The 22,216-nt window shown below is 45.6% G+C and overlaps 1 protein-coding gene across 2 annotated transcripts in view; it reads left to right on the forward strand.

The window, feature by feature from the left end:
* Nucleotides 1-13,387: 13,387 nt before the first annotated feature.
* The window catches only part of P3H2 (prolyl 3-hydroxylase 2), a 53,223-nt gene continuing 44,394 nt past the window's right edge, over nucleotides 13,388-22,216 (forward strand). Inside the window, exon 1 of one of the 2 annotated variants that reach the window (XM_052687452.1) lies at nucleotides 13,388-13,879. In XM_052687452.1, the coding sequence (XP_052543412.1) occupies nucleotides 13,436-13,879 (444 nt within the window). In that variant the 5' untranslated portion in view covers nucleotides 13,388-13,435. The remainder of the gene's footprint in view (nucleotides 13,880-22,216) is intronic. The other variant, XM_052687453.1, reaches the window with a different exon arrangement.

Here is a 22,216-nt window from a genome sequence, read left to right on the forward strand (position 1 = left end):
AGTGGGAAGCATTCAAACTCTGAGTGGTTACAGAAATAGGAGTAATAGGAGTGTATTATTCAATGCTCCAATCCGGCCCAAGCCGAGCTTTGCTCCATGTGCATGCAGCAAGCAAAAGTTGGCCTTAGCTTTCATCAATCACACTTGAGGCCAAATCCTGTTTTACTTATGGCAGTTCTCCAATCAACTGGAGTAGACCAGGACTGACACACAATCTCACTAATGTTTCACATAGCCATACTTCTTATTGCAACATGATGGTCTTATTAGCGGTGGGAAGGCTTCAGAAACATGCAGAACACATGCAGGTAATTTGGGGTTTCCAATCTTGGGAATATTTGCACCCATTGATGTCAGTGGGATAGCTACCACTGCTTCCAGCGTGTGCTGGAATGCCTCTGCATCTTTTGGCTGAACAAATCCAACTGACTTAAGTAGAAGGAGGCATAGGTTTTCTGTTGGGGAAAATAATAAGCAGCAGTGAGTTCTGAAACTGGTTGTATTTATCACCTAGGTGTCTTTTATGCAAAAAAAAAAAAAAAAAAAAATCTTGCATAGGAGGAAAAAACTTTTTTTTCATTGTTAAAGTTCTGGGCATTTGGGGAGCTATGGGTTACCTTGAAGTGGTGATTTGTTGGGAATCGGGGTGCTTCTTTACTCCATCCTGGATCAGACAAGCTGGTACTTCTATTCTGAGCCAAGACTTGAAATCATAGAATTGATAATGTTGGAAAAGATCTCTAAGATCATCAAGTCTGACTGTCAACCCATCGCCACCACTGTATTCCTAATTATTCAGTAAAGGAGCCAAAAGCTCCATTCTCTTCTGGGTCAGAGGTGAGTTTCTGTTTGCAGTGTCAGCTTCTCATTCCCAGCTTAGTGAAGTAAGTACAATTTTGAGAGGTGCCTGGCTTCCTTTTTTCCCTTTTTTTTTAACCAAGGAAAGTTGCTCTTGCAAGGTATGAGGTTGATTCACTGCCTCCTGTGACCTTGAGAGGCAAGTCATTACAAGGGGATCATCTGTGTGGTGGGGTGAGATGTTTCCAGGAGAGCTTGGGAATCTTGGGCAAGATACAGAAATATCTTGATAAGGAAATGTTTATTTATTAGATATAAGCAGTTCTTTAAAGTCATGAAAGAAACTGCCTTTTGAGATTTTTTTTTCTCAGGGAACTTCACATTTTTCTAATAGGTGATAGAGAGAACTCTTTCCATTATCAAATCCTTGCAGCTGCCCCCAGCCAGAGGATTGTTTTCCCTGTAGTGTGTTTTCCTTTTTTATTATTATTTCATCCCTTTAATATTCCTTGCTTGTATTTCTTCAGCTCATAGCTACAGAAAGTAGCTTCAGCTGTTGCTGTCCTGCAGCCAAACTGATGTGTTCTGTGTAGGAGGCAGTATCCCGTGAGTGACCTTACAGTGACTTCACTTGGTGCCTCACAGTAACCTAGAGATACCGATGCTGTAAAAAGTAGGTTTAGTGAGAGGTGTAAATACAAATGCCATGAGATCACATATTCCAAACTATAACTGCTGCAAACTTTTGGAAGAAAATCTACTCAAAGTCCTCCTGGAAAAAGCTGTCAAGCACTTCATAAATTTTTCCACAACCCCAAATATGCCATGCATCAAACAGGCTTCTTTCAGAAAGTGGAGCTGTGACCCCATGAGGTCTGGACATCAGATTGCTTGTAACCCTTCCAGGATGGAGAATGGGAAGGGCTATCTTGAGGCTATGAATAAGGCTAAGGATACCATGATCTCATGGTATTCTTAGATGCCTATCCTCAGGATCCATCAGGGATGTCATGCAAGACCATCAGGAAGAAGACATCTAAGTTATTGCTCCACAATGTGAGCCTGTTGTGCCACGCAGCAACTTCCTTTGCCTAGGGAATGGTACCCGACCTGGCTACTTGCCTGCAGTCCCAGCAGAAATGCTGGGTCTTGGGATGGATCATGAAATTGTGCCATTCAGTCCAGCACAGGTCCTGGGTAACGAAGAGGTATACTGGCAAGAGAAGTCTTTGCTGGAAACTGCGTTGAACTTCTGCCTTTCTGGGCTCAGGTGCCATCAGTGGATCTAGGGCTCATATGCATACATACCCGCTTGTTTAATCTTGCTTTCTTTCCCTTATAGATTCATTAAAGTTGGAAAAGTCCTCTGTAGTGGGAATATTAAGTCATGGCTTGAAATAGTGATTGAGTATCTGGTGGAAGGCAGGGCCAACCTGGGGGAGCTCAGGTGCATCCAATGTACCTGAGTGATCGGAAGGGGTGAAGCCAGGATCCACCCCTTCCCAGTCCTCATTTAAGTGTTGGCAGTGGGAACAAGGGTATCTCATCTGGAGATCCTTGCCTGCTTGAAGTCTTCCAAATGTAAGCAAATTTTCTTCCTTCATTTCTGCATCCCTCGCTGCTGCATTTGGGTTTGTCCTCGTTTGCTGCAGCCAAAGACTTTGTCACCTCACTATTATTGCTGTACTTTCCATCACATTAGTGTTACAACCTCTAAGATCATAAAATTCAACTATAAAACCATCACCGCTATGCTCACTAAATAATCATTGCATCCACTAAACCATCAGCACTGGGATGGAGCCTGATCTGGAAATGCTTGGCCCCGTTAGGATGGCATCAATGCAGTCCCACGTTCACCCAGCTGAGCCCTTTTATTAGAAGAAATCAAACCAGAGGGAGGATAGTTGAGGGAGGATAGTTGAAGCAGGACTCCCAGCACCTCATTGCCCTTGTTCTGAAGCTATCATCCTTCAGTGGAGATAAACCACCCTGGCAGATGCACCTGCTTGCATTCAGAGTAGCCAACATCTGCTGTGCAAATGCTTTAGTGGCAGTTAACCCAGCTGTAAAAGGGATGCGTGTGATGACAATTGCAGGATGGCCATAGGAGGGTCAGTGCACTTTACAGCCTACCTCAACCCCCCCCACGGGATCTCTTAGGGTTTTGTTAGTGTCTGGTGATGTTGCAGGCAATCAAAAAGAATTATGAGCTTAATTAAAAACCACCATCATCATTTAACTGGGCATAATGATGCTACCCAACCTGCAATTTGCGCAGCGTTTAAACAGTCACTGTTTCAAATGAGAAGAATGGTTGGGAACTGTTTTACAATTCAGGGGAAAGCAGCATGTCCAGTCCTCCAGCTCTTCTCCTTCCAGCACGAAGGATGGACATCTACTGCATGAATGGGCAGCACCTCCCAGCAGAAGATCTCTCTGTATCTCTGTTGAGCACTTTGAGCTAAAGGTTTCCATGTGGGCTGTCTGCCTCAGGCATTTCTGCATTTTAGGGAAGTTTCAGCTGTAATCATCCCATTTTCTGTGGCTAAGATTTGGGATAGATATCTGGTTCTGAGCATTCTTCTCTCTGATCTGTTGAGTAAACAAAATGCTGCCTAAGCTTGGAGGTTTGGCAGGATGTGATCACCTTGAGAATGAAATTTGCTGCTTTCTCCAGCTTTGGCTGAGTTATAGATGCTTGAAAACTTTTTGGTAGCACTTGCTCAGGAGGTCAGCATTGCCTGTGGATGCTGAGGGCTCATTGATGCAGCTGACATTAATAGAATTTGTCTTAGATCTGTTCAGTACATTTTCATTTTTTATGTAGTGATCTTATTTATTTTCTTTTATTTAGCAGCCATCCATACGCTATCTTGTCTCAGCTATCTCTGGGAGTCTGGAATGGGGCTTTCTCACAAAGCAACCACCTTTGCACAACATTAAGCTTATTTTCAAAGTATATGATTCTGAGGCTTTTCAGGCATGACTCACAAATTCCTGGTGACAAATGTGCTGAGGTTTGTCTGAGATGAGGTCAGCTTTCATGAAGGACAAATGCTGCAGAGGGGGTTAGCTGTTAACTGGGTTGCCATCCCTTGTGTGTAGGAAGAGGCACGCCAGGTCCAGCACAGGCATGGTGGCAAGGGCAAACACAAGAAACTGCCACCTTCTCCTTTCACCACCTATCCCTACTGAGTTTATATCTGGAAGCAAAAATATCAGCAGTTCCTTGGAATTTGGTCAGTGCTGACAGCCATGTGGCACACTAATAGGGATGGAAGCAGACAGAAAAACAGGGAAACGCTGCAGGCAGCACTAATGTCAGACCTGCTTTTGTTTTAGCTTTCAAGGTGTTTTTTCAAATTTTGTTATGTTCAGCAGTTAAAAACCGCATTCATTTATTCATAACAGCGTATTGGACGTCCCTGTTCTTGTTTTGATTTCTAGGCATTTGTGAGTTTTAATAAGATTTTGTGTTTGTTTAGGCAATTATTGCCCACCCAATTGAAAGATAATGGGACGCTGTAGCCTTGCCAAGAGTTTTTATACTTCGATAAAACAACGAGCAATTTACACAAGGCAGTAAAACAGTACCCCGCATGCCTAGTGAAGGAAAACAAAGCAGTATTTGAAATGTCTAGCTTGGAAAATAATCCACCCTTACTCAATGCACTCCATAAAAAAAGGGGCACAAAATCCCCCTTGCGCTTCCCTTTTCCCAGAAGCTTGGAAAATTAGCACAAGTTGCTCCTGAAGGTCCTGTAACACGTTGCTGTCTACAGACAGCAGACTGACTGCTTGTTCAGACTGCCAAAGGAGCGTAGGCATGATCACACACTGTGTTATCACTGATTTCTCCTCTCTCTGGGTCAGAGTAGCACTCTCATAGTCTGCTGGTGGTGCTCCTTTCAAACACCATCAAACCCAGCATTTCCAAGCATATATTATTTCAAAAGCTACTAGCTGTGTTCACATGAGGTACCCAAAGATCAGTATCCAGCTGTGGTTTGGGGCTTTTTTAATTTTTTTTTTTTTTTTTAAGGGCTTCATCTCCTCCCAGCTGTTAACCCTTTGGGAATGCCACATGCTCTGTTTGGAATTGCTGTGCTGACCTTTCTTTTGGAGCACCCTCTGGTCTTAAGCAGCTGCAGCTCAGTTATCCTTCTGGCTGGTCACAACTGGGGCTGTTCAAAGAAATAAATACACAGTTCAGCCAGCTGCAGAGCTGGGTTCACAGCCATCTTTCTTGACAAAGGATAAGGTCAGAACCTTCTTAAACAGAAACACGCCCTGGCACAAGGATTAAAGCTTTCACGTATCTCTTTTGCTGTTAAAATCCCACTTCTCATGAGAAACCTCCCTCCTCCTTCCATAAAGCTTCCAGCCCTCGAGTCACCCGATTGTCAGTGGATGATGGATTAATGCAGCAAAAGCTGCTGAAGCTTTTAGCTCTCCTTCTCTGGGCATCTACTTCAAACAGCACCCTTGGCCTGGCACACTGAGGAAACTTCACTCCTAATCCTGAAGGCTTTGCTGGGGGGGAGATGCCTGTGAGACCAGATCACTGTTCTCTACAGAAATTAGAGGGGTCAAAGAAGTAAGCACACTCTAATTTCTAACAGCTGAAACCTTTGATTCAGGGAGCTGATACAAAAGCAGCACTGTCTATAACTTACTTTTCCTTTCCTATATTACAGCAACAGGAAAATGAAGGAAATCAGAGCCCTTGCTACTGTATTCAGAGGTCTTCTACCCCCAGCTGCCATACTGAATCTCTTTTTGGACACGTCCCAGAAGTAATGCAGTCTAGGAGAGAGGGAGAAAATACACTCTGAACTCTATTTTTAGTGGCTGCATAAGCCTGAGATGTGCTCCACCCTTGCCACCCAACCATCCTCAGCCAAATAAGGTCCTGGAAGAACTCCTGAAGTTGTAGTGAATACCCTGTGCCACGCAGCCCTGAGAGAACCTGGGGTGCTCTCCTTTGGTGTCTGGCTCTGTAAGGGATTTCACCACGTGAGGTCTCAGGGGAGAGAAGCAGGACAACTAGTCCTGCTGCACAACACCCTGAGTGTTGGGAGTCTGTTCCCTTGGAGAAATAGTTGTTAATCCAGTGACATTGCAGCTGGGAACAGAGGTGAATTTTCTTCCTGTTCTTCAGCACTGTTTCTCTTCTGTAATTTCTCTAATTATAGGAAACATTTCAGTGAGACAGGATATTTCATCCTCTTGCTTCATTATCACCATCTGGACTTGCTGCTAATTCCATACACTCCCTAGCTGATGTTAGCCACCCAATGCAGTGTCGCTACCAGTGTGCAGCTGGCATTCCTGGCACTACCAAGGGAAGTAGAAGGTGGACCAGGAAAGATAAAGGCAATTTCTGATCTTTCAGATCAGAAGAAAACTGGCGTCATTATGCATCCTTACACCATTGCTCCATCATGCATCAGTCCCATGTTTCAATACTCAGCTTTTCTCTAATTGTCCCCAGACCACATAGCTGGCTTTGGTACCTCATCTCCAGAATTACACCCATGTGAGGAGAGACCAGGACCCTGGGAGGTCTGTGGGTTACACCAAATGTTAGCAATTCAACTTCTGCTTCCTTTCCCAGGGGTAATTTCCTTTAAGATGTTTTTTTTTCTGGGGATGTCCTGGGTTGGGTCCCCCCTCACATCTGGCTGGGAAGAAGTGGGCCAGCAACTTGTCTGCTGAGCAGCTGCAATGAAGTGAGTTTTATGTCTATAGCATTAGCAGAGCATTTTAGGATTCTCTAGAATGAAAACTACTGCCATATAAATCTAGCACCTTGCAGTAAAAATGATTCTGCCAAATGCACTATGCACTATTTAGTTTTAACCAGATCTGGGCCTATATCTCTCCTTAGTCTGGAGAAGCAGAGGCTCAGGGGAGACCTTATCGCTCTTTACAGATCCCTGAAAGGAAGTTGTAGTGAAATGGGGGGTCGGCCTCTTCTCTCAGATAACTGTAATAGGACAAGAGGTAATGACTGTAAGTTGTGCCAGGGGAGGTTCAGGTTGGATGTTAGGAATCACTTCTTCTCAGAAAGAGTGGTGGTGCACTGGCACAGGGCTGCCCAGGGAGGTGGTGGAGTCACCATCCTTCGAGGTGTTCAGGAGCCTTGCAGATGTGGCACTGTGGGATGTGGTTAGTGGGCATGGTGGGGATGGATTAATGGTTGGACTAGAAGATCTTGAACAAGTGGTCTTTTTCAACCTTTTATGTCAGTGATCTGCCCCAAATCACCCTCATTAAGATTTTTCTATTCCTTTTTGAGGAGATCAGGGAGCAGGCACAGAGCTAACCTGGCTTGTACATAAGCACATGCCATTTCTTCCAGTTTCTCCTGCATTGTGGAGAATTGGCCAGCGGATGGTTGAGTTACGCTTCTTGGTTGGATTAGTCAGAGCTGCATCAGTGCACAAGAAAGATGGACTGTAAAAGGGAAGCCACAGGAAACTCGATCCTAGTGAAATAAACGAGCTCAATGTTGTTTATAGCCTCTCACAACACCCCCACATCCCCTTGCCTACTCACAGAATCATAAAGATGAAAACGAGGAAGGTCTGGCTGCACGAGAGCTGCACGCGGGCTTCCCGCTCTGCCTGCGCCAAGGGCCGCTTGCTGGGCCTGGCAGTGCTCCTGGATGGGCTTCTTCCAGCAAGTTCCTCTGCAGCACCCGCTGCCACGGCCAAATTCAGGCTTAGTTTCCTCCGTGGATTTTTGCTACTTCTTGAGCTTCCCTCAGAGCTCTCTTCTTTCCTTTGATGTTGTGTCTAGGATGTTGGGTTCCTGCTGCTACGCTTCTCTGCTCACTTGTGTAGAGATGTCATCCTCAGATGCCTCTTCTCCAAGTCTGGCATTTCCTTCATTCTTCCCACACTATACTGGGGTCTGGAGTGTGTGGAGAAAGGAAATATTTACCCCTGGAGACCCAGTTGTTGCTAGACAGCACAGGGGAAATGTCTGTGGATGAAAATCTGTTGCCAGCAATTGCAGTTTGGAGCAGGTTGCAGCATCTGCCTGAGCTGGCTTGACAGCCCAGAGATTTTACATGATTGTTTCTTAGGACATTCTAAAGTGTGGAATGACATTTTGAGGCTGGACCAGAAGCGATAAAGGCAATGACAAAAATAATAAGTGCATTAAGGTGACCAGATTATTCAGTAGTGTGTAGGAAAAATAAGCATAAGGTCATGCAAAAATGTGATTCTCCCGTGTCACTCAGCAACTCAGTCTTTACTGCTAGCAGAAGCTGCCCCACTGCAAGCAACACAGCTGCCGGCACAAGGAGACCTGGGAAGCAAAGCCAACAGGTGCTCACTTCAAAGATTTTCATGTTCATGAATTGTAATGTGCTGATAAAAAACCTCAAAGCAGGTTTGTTGGGTGTAATGTGTCTCTTCTGTCTCCTTTCACACCGTGGGCACAGTGCACTTGCTGGATGGAAATGCCATCTGTGGCTCTGTCTCTCCTGGATGAAACCTTCACACCTTCCTCAAACAGGCCAATAGTCAGTCCACCTGCATCCAGTCTTTTGCATGGGTCCTCCTAAAGCTATGACTGGGCTCCATCTGTGTGCACACGTGCAGCCCTTAACTCGTCCTTTGGCAATGTCACTGACATCAGCCCAATTACACCAGTCATGAATTGGACCCTGTTTACACTCTGAAACTGCCATAGCTGACAGCCAAAGTTCAGACTGTTATACAATGAAACCATTCACACGTCTCATTAACTCTGCACTATGCACTGAAAATAACCACGCCACATGATTCTGTGATTTTCTCCATTTATATCATTTATAATGCTTTTTCCTCTTCAGAACAGCGACTCTCAATATTGGAAACATTTTAGGCTGTCAGTGTAGCAGAAGTGCGACGTAGAGCAGAAAATAGTAACTATTTGGTGTTGTATTAATTGTCTTCATCTTAAATAATACACTCCATGAAGGTATTTTAAACCCAAGCTCAAAGACGTAGGCTTGTGGCCAACTTCTCTGAGACACCAGTGCGCCTGTGGTTGTATATTTTATACTTTTTGAACTTTATTTTTATTGGTTTTTAATTTATAATGGCAGTAAAGTACAGTCCAAGTTTCTGAGTAAGCAAAGTGTACAAGCACTTGGAATTTTATAAACTTATACTGTTGCCTACACATGGGAAGACACAAGAGTCTTCTGCTCATACGATTTATATTATTGTATTTCTCTGCTGAGTGCCAGCAACAAGCCTTGTGTTGTACATGACTGTGCTCTTGTATAAAGGTTTGTATAACAGATCCAGCACGTGAATATCTGGAAATCACAAAGCGCTTGCAAAGTAAAGCATATGTTCCCAGCCTTGAGAGGCACAATAGAGGGATTGCTGCAGAGATGGCTCTGGGGGTTTGCTTTGGTTTGTGCTCCAGGAAAGAAGAAATGGTGGATTCTAGAGCTAAAAACCTATTCCAAAGGAGGCAGATGTACAGTAAGTCCCATGCAACAAAGCAGAGAGATGGGCTGGGCCAGGACGAAGAAACAAATGAGCTGCCAAGGCTGGTATTAACAATGGAGTGTAGCACAGAGTGGAAAAGCAAACCTTTCACTGGGTGCTGAAAGGGAGGATATGAGATGGTTATGAGTTTGTGTGAGGAAAGATACACAGGTGAATGATGCATTTAGAGCAATGTAAGTGTAAGCAAAGCTTTGTTGGCAATCATTTCATCCGTATGCAAAAGTAATGTGGGAAGTCATGAAAAAGAGACTGTTGGCAGCTCAATATGAGAGGACATACATTGAAGTAATGCCAGGTCAGAGGAATGTTAGGGCAGAGGATGTCTCAGGTGCTTGTGATTGATTGTAGGTTATGGAAGCAGAGCATATGTTTGATTACAGGTTAGATATGTTTGGGAGAAGAAAAACAAAGAGAGCTGTTCACAGATCCTGAGCATGGATCAAATAGAAAAATTGCTAGAAATAAGTAAAAGGAGTCTATTTCATATTGCTAGAAGGAAGTAAAAGTGAAAAGGGTTTTGGAGGAAAAATTAAAGACCTCCTGTTCACCCGTGCTGAACTCAAGTCACTGGTGAGCCATCCTGAGCAACATGTCAGAGACAGACTGAAAGAAAGAATGGAACAAGAGGCAGGTGGGGAAGCAGATTTGTAAGCTGTCATCAATGAAACAACAGATACAATTCAGAGGAGATGGGGTGGCCATGCACCTTCTATTTTCTCCATCCTTACATTGTTCTGTTGCAATGAGCATTCATCTTGCAATAAATAAGAATAATAACTTAAAGAGAATGTTCTTCCTTTGGTTTCTCATTATTTCACCCCTCCTGAAGCTAAAATATTTTTGTTCCTGATGATAGATTTTTTTTTCCTAGAAAAATGGTCCCAAAATGTGATGCACAACTATTACTGCATCAAATCTTCTGATGTTCATTTCCTGTCATCCATTGACATCCACAATCACTCCCACTCCTTGAATAAAGAAAGGAGATGGGCAGATGGAGACATTCGACAGAATTCAGGTCTGTTTTTAGGTCTAAATCATGAAGTACTTCAGTAATGGTTTTGATATATTCAATAAAACCTGTACCTATATATATTATGCAAGGATCAAAGCCCTTCAATGAGGCTACGTTGTATTTTTCCATCTGTTTCAAAATTCCCTCACTAAAGTACATGGCTGAAGAGGTCACCTGTGTTTGATTTGGGAATTATAAAGTTTGTTCATGAATTAACTAGGAAGGCAAGTCTACAAATGAAACAGAGAGGGCTTGAAACATAGGTCTGCTTGTAAAATGCATGTTGAAAAGCCATTTTGAAAGACATCCTAAAATCTGCTCTTATCTTGTTGCCAAGTCATCAGTGGTTTGACCCACATATCAGAACTTTCCTTAAAAAATAATAATTAAAAAAAGCTTCAGATGAATCTATTTACGCAGGAAAAAGTCTTTCAAAACAACTGCACAGGGGCCAGGATCAACATCTGAACACGGGGTGAGTTGTAACATATTTAGAATTATTCCTTTCATTAGAGGCATGAGGGCTATCTCAGGCATCCTGGGGACTGATTTGGAGTTGAAATGTCCTAAAGCAGTGACTGCCTTGTTGGGTCAAATCCTGCCTTTGTACATGCAAAGCTTCTAATTCCAACTCATTTCCACGCTGTTGCTGCCACACAGGACTATACTAAGGTGAACCCACCATTTCCAGTGCCACTCTGGTGTGGCTGTAGCAGCTGCATTGCTGAATTGGTATGATTCAGATCTTCTGCAAGGAGACGAAACCCACTCCGAGGACCACCAAACTTTTTTCCATCTGATGTTTGCCTTTCCATTTATGCAGTGAATAGACACATGGAAAAAACAGTGATTGCTCCAACAACTGCATTTGAGACGCCTGGGGTTCAGTTCCGTCTGTGTGCCAACTCTTGCTGAGCTCTGAGCAATTAGGTAGCAATGAAGCATCAAGGTGAGGAAAAGCACAAACTATTGTGAACAAAGAAAACATGACCTTAAGCAGAAGGATTGTAGAGCGAGGTCGGGGGAGACTGGTGCCAGAGTGAATGGGAGTCTGCAGAGAAACACTTTTGAGAGTGTGCAGTGGAATTGCACTACAGGATGTCAGAACTAAGAATTTTTCTTTACTGTTCTGAAAAGGATTTTTTTTTTTTTTTTTTTTTAATGACAGAAACATCTGGATCAGAAAATGTAGCAGGCTGAAATAAAGCATTTTGTTTTGTTTTGTTCTCTCTCCACTCATTTATGCACTTTCTGCATTCCTTCCTGCGCAGGGCCTCAGTGTTATCACTGCGCACACAGAGATGCTGCTGATGTGGAAACAACATGGAATTACATACAGTACTTTTGCAGATAGATCATTTCGGCTGCATCTTTCACAAAGCCCAGCCAAGGAGACAGGTGTTTTATCACTGTGTTTTGGAGACAGATGACCCCAATCTAAACTTGCATGCTCACCAGTCGTGCGTCTGTCTTGTGTCTAGGCAGCAAATCCTCACAGAGACCTTTGAGAAGGTTGAAATAGCCTTCCTATAACCTCATATCCATGCCCCAGGAGTGCTGATTACACTTTCCTTGGGAAGGGCTTTATCTGGACATAAGAACTCATACTAAATGGGCAAGTGCTTGTAGCACATACCTTTCTCAAGGGGACCTCCTTCACTGTGTTTGGTTCCAGGAGAAAGGACACCCAAAACTTTGTGCCAAGGTACAAGAAAGCAACAAGGAAGAGCACTATGAAAGCTTTGCTGGATGGGAAAGCTCTTCACCAAGAACTTATGTAAATTTTCAGCTGTGTGGGAAGAAAACTTTCCTGATGTGAAGCTATTGTGAACAAGGCTCCACAGTGTGATGCATTGCCCAAAATAAGAATGCTGAATCCTGCTTCTGATCCTGGACTTAGCAGCAGAGAATGGGAACAATGTGACTGAAGCCACAAGAACAGCAGGGGGAGAAGCTCAGCAGGACCATCAGGAACACCTGGTACTATGCACTAATGAAAACTGGACCAAATGGGTTTGAGACATCTCCCATTTGCTGCTATTTCAGTCTGTGAAGGGATAGCCAGCTGCTATAGAGATGTTCCTGAAATGTCTGCAGTAACTATAGCCACAGTCCCTGGTGAGAGACCCTATGGAGCACAGTGCACAGGTCTGCACAGGTTTTAGAGCGTTCAAGCACAGAACAGCTTCTAATGAGATGAAGGATTTGCCCATTCAATCTCACTTAGGAAAAGCTGATTTCAGCCAAATTAACCTTGTTAATATTAAAGACATCTTGCTGACAGGTGTTCAACACTGAGCTTATTGAAAATGCCAAGTAAGATGTGTGTGTGTGTCACAGGGCCATGTTGCCAAATGTCTCGTCACAAGAATGCCTTAAAATTCATACAAACATGAGTAACATTTTGGCATGGCAGGGTTTTCCAGCACTAGAAGAGAGAAACCCTGGAGGAAGTGAGACGTACATGCAGCTGGGAGCTGAAAGAGCTGCAGCAGCCACTCGCTGTGACCATCCCCGATGATTTATCTGCAGAATTCCCAGCAGCAGGAGGCTGTTGGGGCAAGAGGGCACAGCGAGAAACGGCTCTAAGCAGAAGCCTCGCAGAAGGGCATCCTGCAAGCAGTGATGCTGGGACGTAGGAGGGGGGCAAGAACGGCAGAGGAGTGAAGAATCATAGAATCATAGAATCGAATCATAGAATCATAGCACTAATAAGTGCTGCACTGCAGGGGGGAAAGGGAGGGGTTATCAATTTAACAAAGAAGGAAAGGAAAGGAAAAAGGGATTGAAAAAATAAAGGAAAAGGGGAAAAAGAAATAAGAAAAAGGAAAAAGGAAAAAAGAAAGGGGAAAGGTAAAAAGGAAGGGAAAAAGGAAGGGAAAAAGGAAAAAGGAAAGGAAAACATCAGGGCGATTTGCAGAGCGTGGAGTAGGGATGCTCTGCGCCGCGGTTGCTCCCTCTGCGGGGGGGCCGGGGCGGGGCGGGCCGGCGGCGCGGGGCCCTTTAAGAGGTGCGGGCCGGGGGAGGGCGCGCAGGGAGCCGGGCTGGGATACCGCCGCGTCGCTGCTATCGCCACCGAGCCGGTGCTCGTGCGGCGGGCATGGCACCGAGGTGCCGGCCTTGGGGGGCCGTGCTGCTGCTCGCGGCGGCGCTGCCCGCGGCGTGCGGGAACTGCGGAGAGGAGGGCGGCCCGCTGGAGCCCTTCGACGCGCTGTACGCCAGCGGCGTGGAAGCGTACTACGGCGGCGACTTCGCGGGCGCGGCGCGGTGCCTGGAACGAGCGCTGCGCAGCCGGCGGGAGCTGCGGGCGGAGCGGCTGCGGTGCCGGCGGCGCTGCCGGGGGCAGGTGCGGCTGGCGGCGCTGGGAGCGGGGTCCGCCGGGGAGCTGCCCTTCTTCGGGGCGCTGCTGCGGCGCGCCGACTGCCTGCGGAGCTGCGAGGAACCGCGCCTGGGAGCCGCTTCCCGGCACCGCGCCGCCGAGGAGGTGCGCGCTGACTTCCAGCGCAGGGTGCCCTACAGCTACCTGCAGCGCGCCTACATCCAGGTAGGCACCCGCTGCCCGCCCCGGGGGATGGCCTCGCCTCCGTCCTCCTGCGTCTCACGTGCTGTCCTCGCCTTCAGCTCCGTCGAACCCAGGTGTTGTCCCTGTCCCTTCTCACTGTCGTGCACAGGCTGGGGTTCGCAGCGCAGGCTCAGTCCTGGTGCTTCTTTTGGTTGGATGTGCTTCGTTTCTCCATCTCAGAGTGCTTTTGTTTGGCTTTAGTGTTGTGTAGTATAATTCTGAAAAGGCTGCCTTTGGCTGCTTGGCAGAGAGAAGCCCCACAGAGCTCCACTCTAACACCCGGATGCCCCGTGCAGGGGAACTTTGCCTCTGATGCAAAGTGAGCTGATGCCGTGCTTGCTCCAAGGGTGAGGAGTGTGCGTGGCTGCGCGGTATACAGGCTCTGCTATCCAATGGTCTTCATCCCGCTGTGTGATGCAGAATCCTTTGTGTGATGCCGTGCAGTCAGTGTTTAGCAGCCTCTGTCATCTGAAGTATCCTTCCCTAATACCGATCACTTCTGCCTTATAGATGTTGCCTTCTGTCATAAAAATGACATTCTTCATCTACTTTTTTTTCCCCTTTCTTTTGGCGAAGAAACCTCACAGCTGGGTAGTTAAAGGGACTTTTCTAGTTCAGAACCTGTGCTCCATAAGGCAAGTACCTGCAGTAAGTCTTCCTGTCCACGTGGGAATTTTATTTCATGCCAAGCCGAATGTATAAAACATCTCTGGGATATTTCCTCCTCAATTTCTGCTTCATCTAAGCGCAGTCATAACCTTTTTGTTGCTAAAGGCAACTTGAGAGGTGAAGACCTGCACAGCTGAGCAAGGGGGGGAGAGGAGGGGTCTACTGAAATCTGCTTCCACTTGGAGAAGTAAACCTCTGTCTTAGGCAGTGCTGTGACTGACAGCAGTAGAACAAGGAGGTGAATCGGCTCCTGCTTTTTAAAACCTTCTGAAATACAACAGCTGTGTTGCTTTAGCTATAGTTCCTTTTTGTCATTGCCTTAATGTCATTTTTGCAAGTCAGAGGATGGAAATGCCTTGGCTTTAACTCTGGTGTGCATGTGCAGAGCTCCTGAAAGAAATCCTGGGAGAGAACTGAAGCTGTAATTTGGCATGCGCTGAGGCCAAGTGAAGCTAGTGGAATTTTCCTGAGGTCCTTACCCTGAAAGATGCTCTGGCTGTGCAGTGTCACTGTGTGTGGGAAGTGACACTAAATTTGTCATGATAAAAATGATTTATTTTTATGAACTCAAAACCTTTCCCAGAGTCACGAAGGTTGGCTCATGCTAAGCTCATCAAACAACTTTCTTTTGATCTAGGGAATGAGATTTCTGAAATAGGAAACAAAATAAGCTAAAATTGGTATACAGAATTCCACACGATTGTGAGTCATGGTCTGTCTTCTACTTCTGGATCTGATGTTTTTATTTTCTCATTTAAAAATGTATTGTAAACTTATCAAAGCAACGTGTTGAGAAGAGCCTTTTTTTCTTGTGTATAAGTCATCTTAATTTGCTTTTTGCAGTGTCTGGAGATTTATGTTAATTCTAACACTTGGACCTTCCCCCTCTCTGATGGTGAAAGGGCTGTTATTGCTACCTGCATGGGTGCCCAGGTGTCAGGCAGGTACTGTTTGAATGGAGCTGTTCTGTTTTAGTACCTCTTCTTTAACTCTTTCTGTACACCAGCTGCTCTTGGGGTCCTGGCTGGCTTTGTAAGCAGTGCTGAGACCAGCTCTGTCCTTCTGAGGAAGCTGTAACACTTTGTCACACATCATCTGGATTGCTCTTTCCACCTGCCTCAGCAGCTCTGCATGCAGCAGAAAATGTCCCATGCTGGGTTTGTCTGCGCTTTCACATACATGAGATCTCACATCCAGCACCAGCGCGTGCTCTGATGCAAACCATCCTCCTGTGCCAAGGCTGAGTGAACACTTTGGCATGTCCCCTGAGGGCTGGGAAGCACCTACAGGGAGACCTTGCTGCAGCATCCACTTGGCTTTCTGGCTGCAAGGGTGTGCTGCAAGAAAGGGCTCACATAGAGTATGACTGCTGGTGGTGCCTCTCCCTGGCTGTTTGACCCCTATTTTGCTCCTTGAAACCAAAAAGAAAAGAAGGTTGAACATCCTGCTCTGTGTCCTGTTTGGTCCCTCTACAGGGTGTATGAGAAGCCCTGGCCAGTGGGCATGCACATGAGGTCTGGCTGGTTGAATGGAGATGATGGTATCGATGTGTTTGAGGAGGAGCAGCCTACAGTGTGCTTTCCATCACCCTCTGCCAATGGCTCTGTGTTTGTTTGGTTCTCAGGAGGAGAGAGATGTGTCCCTTTGGGAGGGAATGACACAGCAAGGAATAGATTTAAAAATAAAAAAGGGAAAAAGAATGGAAGGGGAGAGGGGAAAAAAAAAAAAAGAAAAAGAAAAAAAGGAAGGGTTTGACACTCATGCAGTGCTTTGAAAAATGGTGCTGAATAAACATGAGCTAATCCTTGCAGCACTCCTGTGGGGTATGAAAAGCAAAGGCTTTGATTCCTGCTGGACAGATGCACTGGCCAAGGTCTGGCTTGCAGTGTGTGAGTCTGGGTGCTTTGGGGTAGCAGAACCATGGCTCTACCCATGCCTCAGCTCCATCACTGCTCTGGACTGATGAATTGGTGGAGAACTGATGTTAGGATTTTAGATTAGGGGCTTTGGTGCATCCAGGACCAGTGGCAGCCCCGAGCTGTGCTGCTCCTGCTGCTGAGTAGTGCTAGAGATGCTGCTGCATGGAGCGCTGTGGAGAAGCAGGGGTGGTATGGTTAGATCAAATGCTTATATTCTTATCTCTATGGATATGACCTATTAGTCATTAAATCTGTGCCATCCTATTAATTCCCTAAATTATTTCCTGCAGTAGCTTCTGTCATGTCCAAAAGGCATAAGGATAGTTTGCTTGATGCGGATGGCTTTCTTTGGTAGCATTCAATGAAATACCCTCTAGACTTGGCAGATGGGTGTGAGGGGGTGTCTCTGCTCTCTGAAATATTTTTATTAATCACATCCTCCTCACTTTGCTGCCTGAGTCATCTTGTTTCTGTTAAAACCTAGCCTGCAGGCTGTGATGTTTCTAGCCACCCCCTTTCTTGGGCTTTTTAGCTTTGAGAGCAAGCAGAAGAGGAAGCCACACACCATGAGAGTGGGGCTGCTGACTCAGCAGCCTGTTGCTCTTCTCTGAGTGATGCCACGTCACTGATGGAGCAAAAGGTGCAAGACTCTGACCCTGTCTTGCTTATTCTTTGTGCCGAGTTCCTCCTTGCCATGTCTGTCTTGTTACTTCAGTTCCTAGACAGTGTTATCATCAGAATTTCACACATTGCAAACATTAAACATTAGCGGTTATAGTTTTTTTGTGTTGGAGAAGAGACTGTTTATTTGTTCTTTAAAGTTGCTTATTTTTTCTGAAAATCTTTCACTGTTCATATGGATTTCATACAAGCAGCTTAATCTTTCTAGTAGCTGTGGGTGGGGAGAACTGCAGTCTTCTCTGCTGGGCTTCCAGTTCAGCAGTTCAGCAGTGCTGAAGGTTCTGCCAGGTGTGTGTCCTTGGGTTGTACCATATTTTCTTGCCTGCTTGTACTGCTGTAAGATTTCCAAAATGCAACATAGACACAACAATGACTTGATGAGATAACAGAGGGGGGGCAAAGTGATAAATGGGAAGGAAGGAGCAGAGTGGGAGCTTGAACTCGTGGAAAGATTTGTAGTACAGGTTATAGCCCTTCTCCAGTTCTGCCTTTTTAAAACTCCGTTTGTGGACATTCAAACTCAAGGCATGGACCTGTACGCATAAAATTAGGCCTCTGACCACTCCATGCTGACCTCTCAGTCTTTTGCCAGTGCTTATGTGAGATTTGCTATCAGCCACACTTGTCCAGGCACTTGCAGTCAGCTTGAGGCTCTTTTCAAGACATCTCTACCAAATTCTTTCCATCTCAAGTAGCTCCTTGCTGCCTGTCTCTGAGGTGTTGTGCTGTGCCAGAGTCTTTTGTCTCATTGACAGAAATCTGGAGTATTCACCTAGAAATTGTGGAGTAATCTGGATCAGCACCAGTGTGGTTACTTGCTAATTTGGCTTGTTTCACTCAAGCTCCGATGAAACTTTCCATGAAAGTTTGTTCAGTTTTCTGTGTGCTGCAATTCCACGTGGACTTCAAGGGTACTGTCTTGGGATGTGCTGCAGCCTGTGGAAGAAGGGTGGTAATCTCACTTGTGGCATCTCATGGGTAGTGATGTGGAATAAGGTACAAAATCCCACTGCGTACAGGTCTCTGTATGCAAGAAGCCAATTCCCATTCCAGCCACCACCTATGTGCAGTGTCCTCGTTTGGTCAGCCTTGTTTTCACTGGGTTTACATGGCACATCCCAGACAAAGACCTATCATAGAGCTGTCAGATAATCATTATTATTAGGATTATTACTGCTGAAGGTATTTATTTATCTTTAATCTTGAAAGTTGGTGTTACTCAGATACAGGATATATAATAGATCCCAGGAGTAATCTTTCAAAGTTCCCTTTATTTAGTTTCTCTGAAAGAGCATTCCTGGCTCTCACTAGAGGGTAAATGTTAGTGCTCAGGCATTTAAAATTATGTGGACAAAAATAAACTCAGTTTATAGGATGGAAAATTCTTAATGGTGGGGTCAGTGTTCTGGGCTCAGGGCAGGTCTGAATATGCTTGTTCTTGCTGACCTACACCAACCTGCTGTGAAGGGAGCTGCTGACTCCAGTGGGGTTGCCTGTGGTGTGACATACCACATTGCTTTGAGTTTGTGGGAGCTGTAAATAAATTCCCTCTTACTATGAGTTTCATGGTGAAACTAATAAACCTTAGATGCTCAGAAGGGGATTTTAGTATTCTTCACTTTGATGAAATGGTGGAACCAATTGGAAATTACTTGAGGCTGCCTCATTGTCTTCACAGGAAAGTCAGTCTTCCTTTTTCAGATTATTTCTGCTCTGTCTCCAACAGAAACTAATTGCAGCCAGCCTTCAGGTTGGTGCTGTAGTAAAAGTTAGACAAAGTGATTGTGATGGTTTGCTGCTGGTGGTGGAAGGATGCAGCCAGTTAGTGCAAGCTGGTTTTAGGCCCATGAAGCTCACTTTATGCAGCCTGGTAATGAGCCATTTGATGGCCAGAGCTACTTTTTTGTCTTGCCAAGTTCCTCTTTCTCACCTCATTGCTATGCAGCAGTGCCAGGACTCCAAAACAACTGCTGGCGGGACCCAGCCTGCAAAACTTATCTGTCTTTTGGAGAGGGAAAAATGGTAAATCTGGATTCCTCCTTATTTCTTGGCGTTCTCTAGTGCTGGGCCTTGGATGATGGAGAAGACAGTGCTGTGACTTGCACAGTTTCACTGGATCGTTTGGGGCCTTGTCCTGAGAGCATCCCAGCACAGGAGCTGGGCTGCCATCCCACCTCAGACAAAGTAATGAACCAATAGCACTTTTGAACCCTCTGCCTTTAGAGACCAAAGTCCTGCTGTGTGAGGCTTTATGTTGTCATCTGGAAGCAAGCCCTGCCCTGCTGCGCTGTCTCCATGCTTCCCCAGGTTTCCTGCCCCTTGCCCTTCACACGTCTCCTGAGAACCTTTTGGCACTGCTTGGCTGCTGAGCTGCTCTATGCACCCTGGAGTTCATTAAATGCCTTTTTGCACTGCCTGCTAATTCTCTTCTGTATGTCCTAGTGAGTCCTGCTCCGACTTCTGCTGAGTCCTCTTGTTGTCCTTGGCCACAGGAATAACTAATGGCAGCTGATAATGAGCTGCATGTGAATGAGAAGTGCTATTTAGCCCTACTAAGCAAATTTGTGCCCAGTACTTACTAGCTGTGCCTGAAGTTTCAGCAAGGATTATTCCCATTTCCTCATATGAGTGGTGATTTCATCATGGATAGTGTGGGCAGTAATGAGAAGCCATCATTTCAGTAACTGAGCCGCCTGCTGCCAATGTGCTGAGTGCTGCAGGAGCCCTGCTAGTGGGCCCTGGAGGTGCAAGCAGTGCTTGACATCTGGAGCAAGGGATTTGGGGCTCATTATCCTTGTTTCTTTTTCTTTTTTTAATTATTTTTTCTTTGAGGTGATTTAAATTGTTCACGGTGATTGGGCTTGTGCCCACAGTGTAGGGACCTTTGCACTTTGCATGGGGCATATTTTTCTGCATGTAGTCCAGACCAGAGGTCATGTTGAGTTTGATTTCATCTACATGAACCTGCAGTGACCCAGCCGGTGCCTATGGAGTTTATCTCCATTTACACAGTGGAAACTGAGGTCAGAATTTGGCCTGTGCTTATTAGCAGTAACTGATGGCAGGAGTGAGAGTGTGAGGTTCTTTGGATGCTTTCATTTCTAGCCAACGTATTGGCAGTAAGGTATTGATGTTTTTACTTCTTGGCCATGGAGGGTGATGGCTGATGACGGCAGGGGCTTTGCCTGTGTGTGGGTTCAGGCAGCAAGGAGCTGCTCCTCATCAGCTCTGAGCCAGCCCTCCTCCTTCCCATGACAACTGGACGGTTGAACAGACTCTCCAGAGCTGACGTCAAGGGTCAGGGGTTTGGCCACTGAATAATTACAGCAACAAAAATAGCATCCCCTCTCCACCCCTTCCTTCCCACACACTCCTGCTGAATCCCTGTTCATAAATGTCCTTTTTTTTTCCTCCTGTTCTTGGATGGGAAGCAAAACCCACATGTATTAGCTGGAACATATGGCAGAGTTTGGCTGCAGCCCATCAGTTGCGAAGGCCAAATACTTGCTTGTAGCTTCTTGCTCATTAAAAAAGGAGAAAAAAAAAAAAAAAGAAAAAGCTGAAGAGTGGGGAGAAAGAGAAGAACACGTTCTTTCAAGATTGGATGAAAGGCTGAGTCTGTGTTCGTGCTGAGATGGGAAGTAGATAGGGTGTGGGACAGCATGCTGCTCCTGCTGCCATGCCAAGGAGCACGTCCATGGCAGCACAGAAGGGACAGGCTGGCCATTGAGGTCAGCTCTGTGCTGGCAGCTGCCACTGTCCCACATGGATGCAGGCTCTCTTGTCACGCCTTGTAAAATGTCTGCTTCCAGTGTTTGATTGCATGTTTTGGAGATGTTGGTTGTAGGGAGCAGTGCAAAGTGCTGTGCTGCTTTGTTCAAAAGTGTACTGCATGTGTCTGAGCTTGCTTTAGTGTTGTGAGCACAGTTACTGCAACACATTACTGGTGTAACTGGGCTTGGACACAGCGTGGCAGTGAGGAAGAGTTGCTGCTATTCCAAGTAGCACTGTCCTTCCTTTTCATGGAGTTTTGCACCAAAGAGGAGCATGCAACTGCCTTGGGTCTTGCATATGCTTCTCACCTATTCAGAACAGGGAGATTTGGTGATGGAGTAAGAAAAAGATCAGGAAAATGGCAACAAAAACACCAATGTGCTGCTTTCCATCCTGGTTTTCTCAGGTCAGCTCTGGTTGTGGCTATGATCTCATACTGTGTCCCCACAGAAACAAGAGCCTGTTAAGATTAGGTAGGGCACTGCTTAAACATGTAGCTCTTTGAGGTCTGGACCAGATTCCAATGGGAGTGATGAGGATGTGTGCTGTAGTGCATTGCCCAGGCCAGCAGCAGGACAGGGGATGCAATGTCCTTTGAAGATGGAGCCAACAGTGTCCCTTCCCAGAAAAGATCAGTGTGGTACAGAGAGAAAGAGGTTGGAAAATATGCTTGAAAATATTTGCTGAAGGTGTTGCTGTGACTGCACAGGGACTAAGCTGGAGTCTGTTGATTCCCTTGCTTAGAAAGCTATGTTTTTAAAGTGGCTTTTGCCAAGGCACTGCCTGTTCTGAGGCTCATATGTGTGTATAATATATATATATATATATATATTTTGGGGCATCCGTGTCCTGAGTTACTCTTTGGAAGCAGATGGGAATCTGTGAAGTTTCAGTGAAAGTCTGAAAGAAAGAGCACTGACTGGCCCTGCATTGCACTGCAGTGATGCTGGAGACCAGCCCTGTGCAGGGCTGTTGGTGTCATCCAGGGTCTGTGATAAAGCAAATGCTGGAGAGATGGGCAGGAAAGATCCTGGTGTCTTATCTCCATTTTTTTCCTTACAGAACTGTGTAATAAGCATTTTTTTTCCCCGAATACACTGGTATTCCTGAAATGCCTTATTAAACAGAACATTTCAATTTGTTCTCAGAAGTCTCTCTAGGGATAACAAATGGTAAAAGGACTTTTGGAGTTGTGTAAGTGTGATTAAGGATTGCTTAGAGGAGAATCACGTAGCTTTTGGGAAAGGCTTTTTGCTTCCTGGAGCTGTTCCCAAAT

The sequence above is a fragment of the Tympanuchus pallidicinctus genome, unplaced genomic scaffold (genome assembly GCF_026119805.1).
Source record: "Tympanuchus pallidicinctus isolate F22 unplaced genomic scaffold, pur_lepc_1.0 scaffold22, whole genome shotgun sequence".
Taxonomy (NCBI): Eukaryota; Metazoa; Chordata; class Aves; order Galliformes; family Phasianidae; genus Tympanuchus; species Tympanuchus pallidicinctus.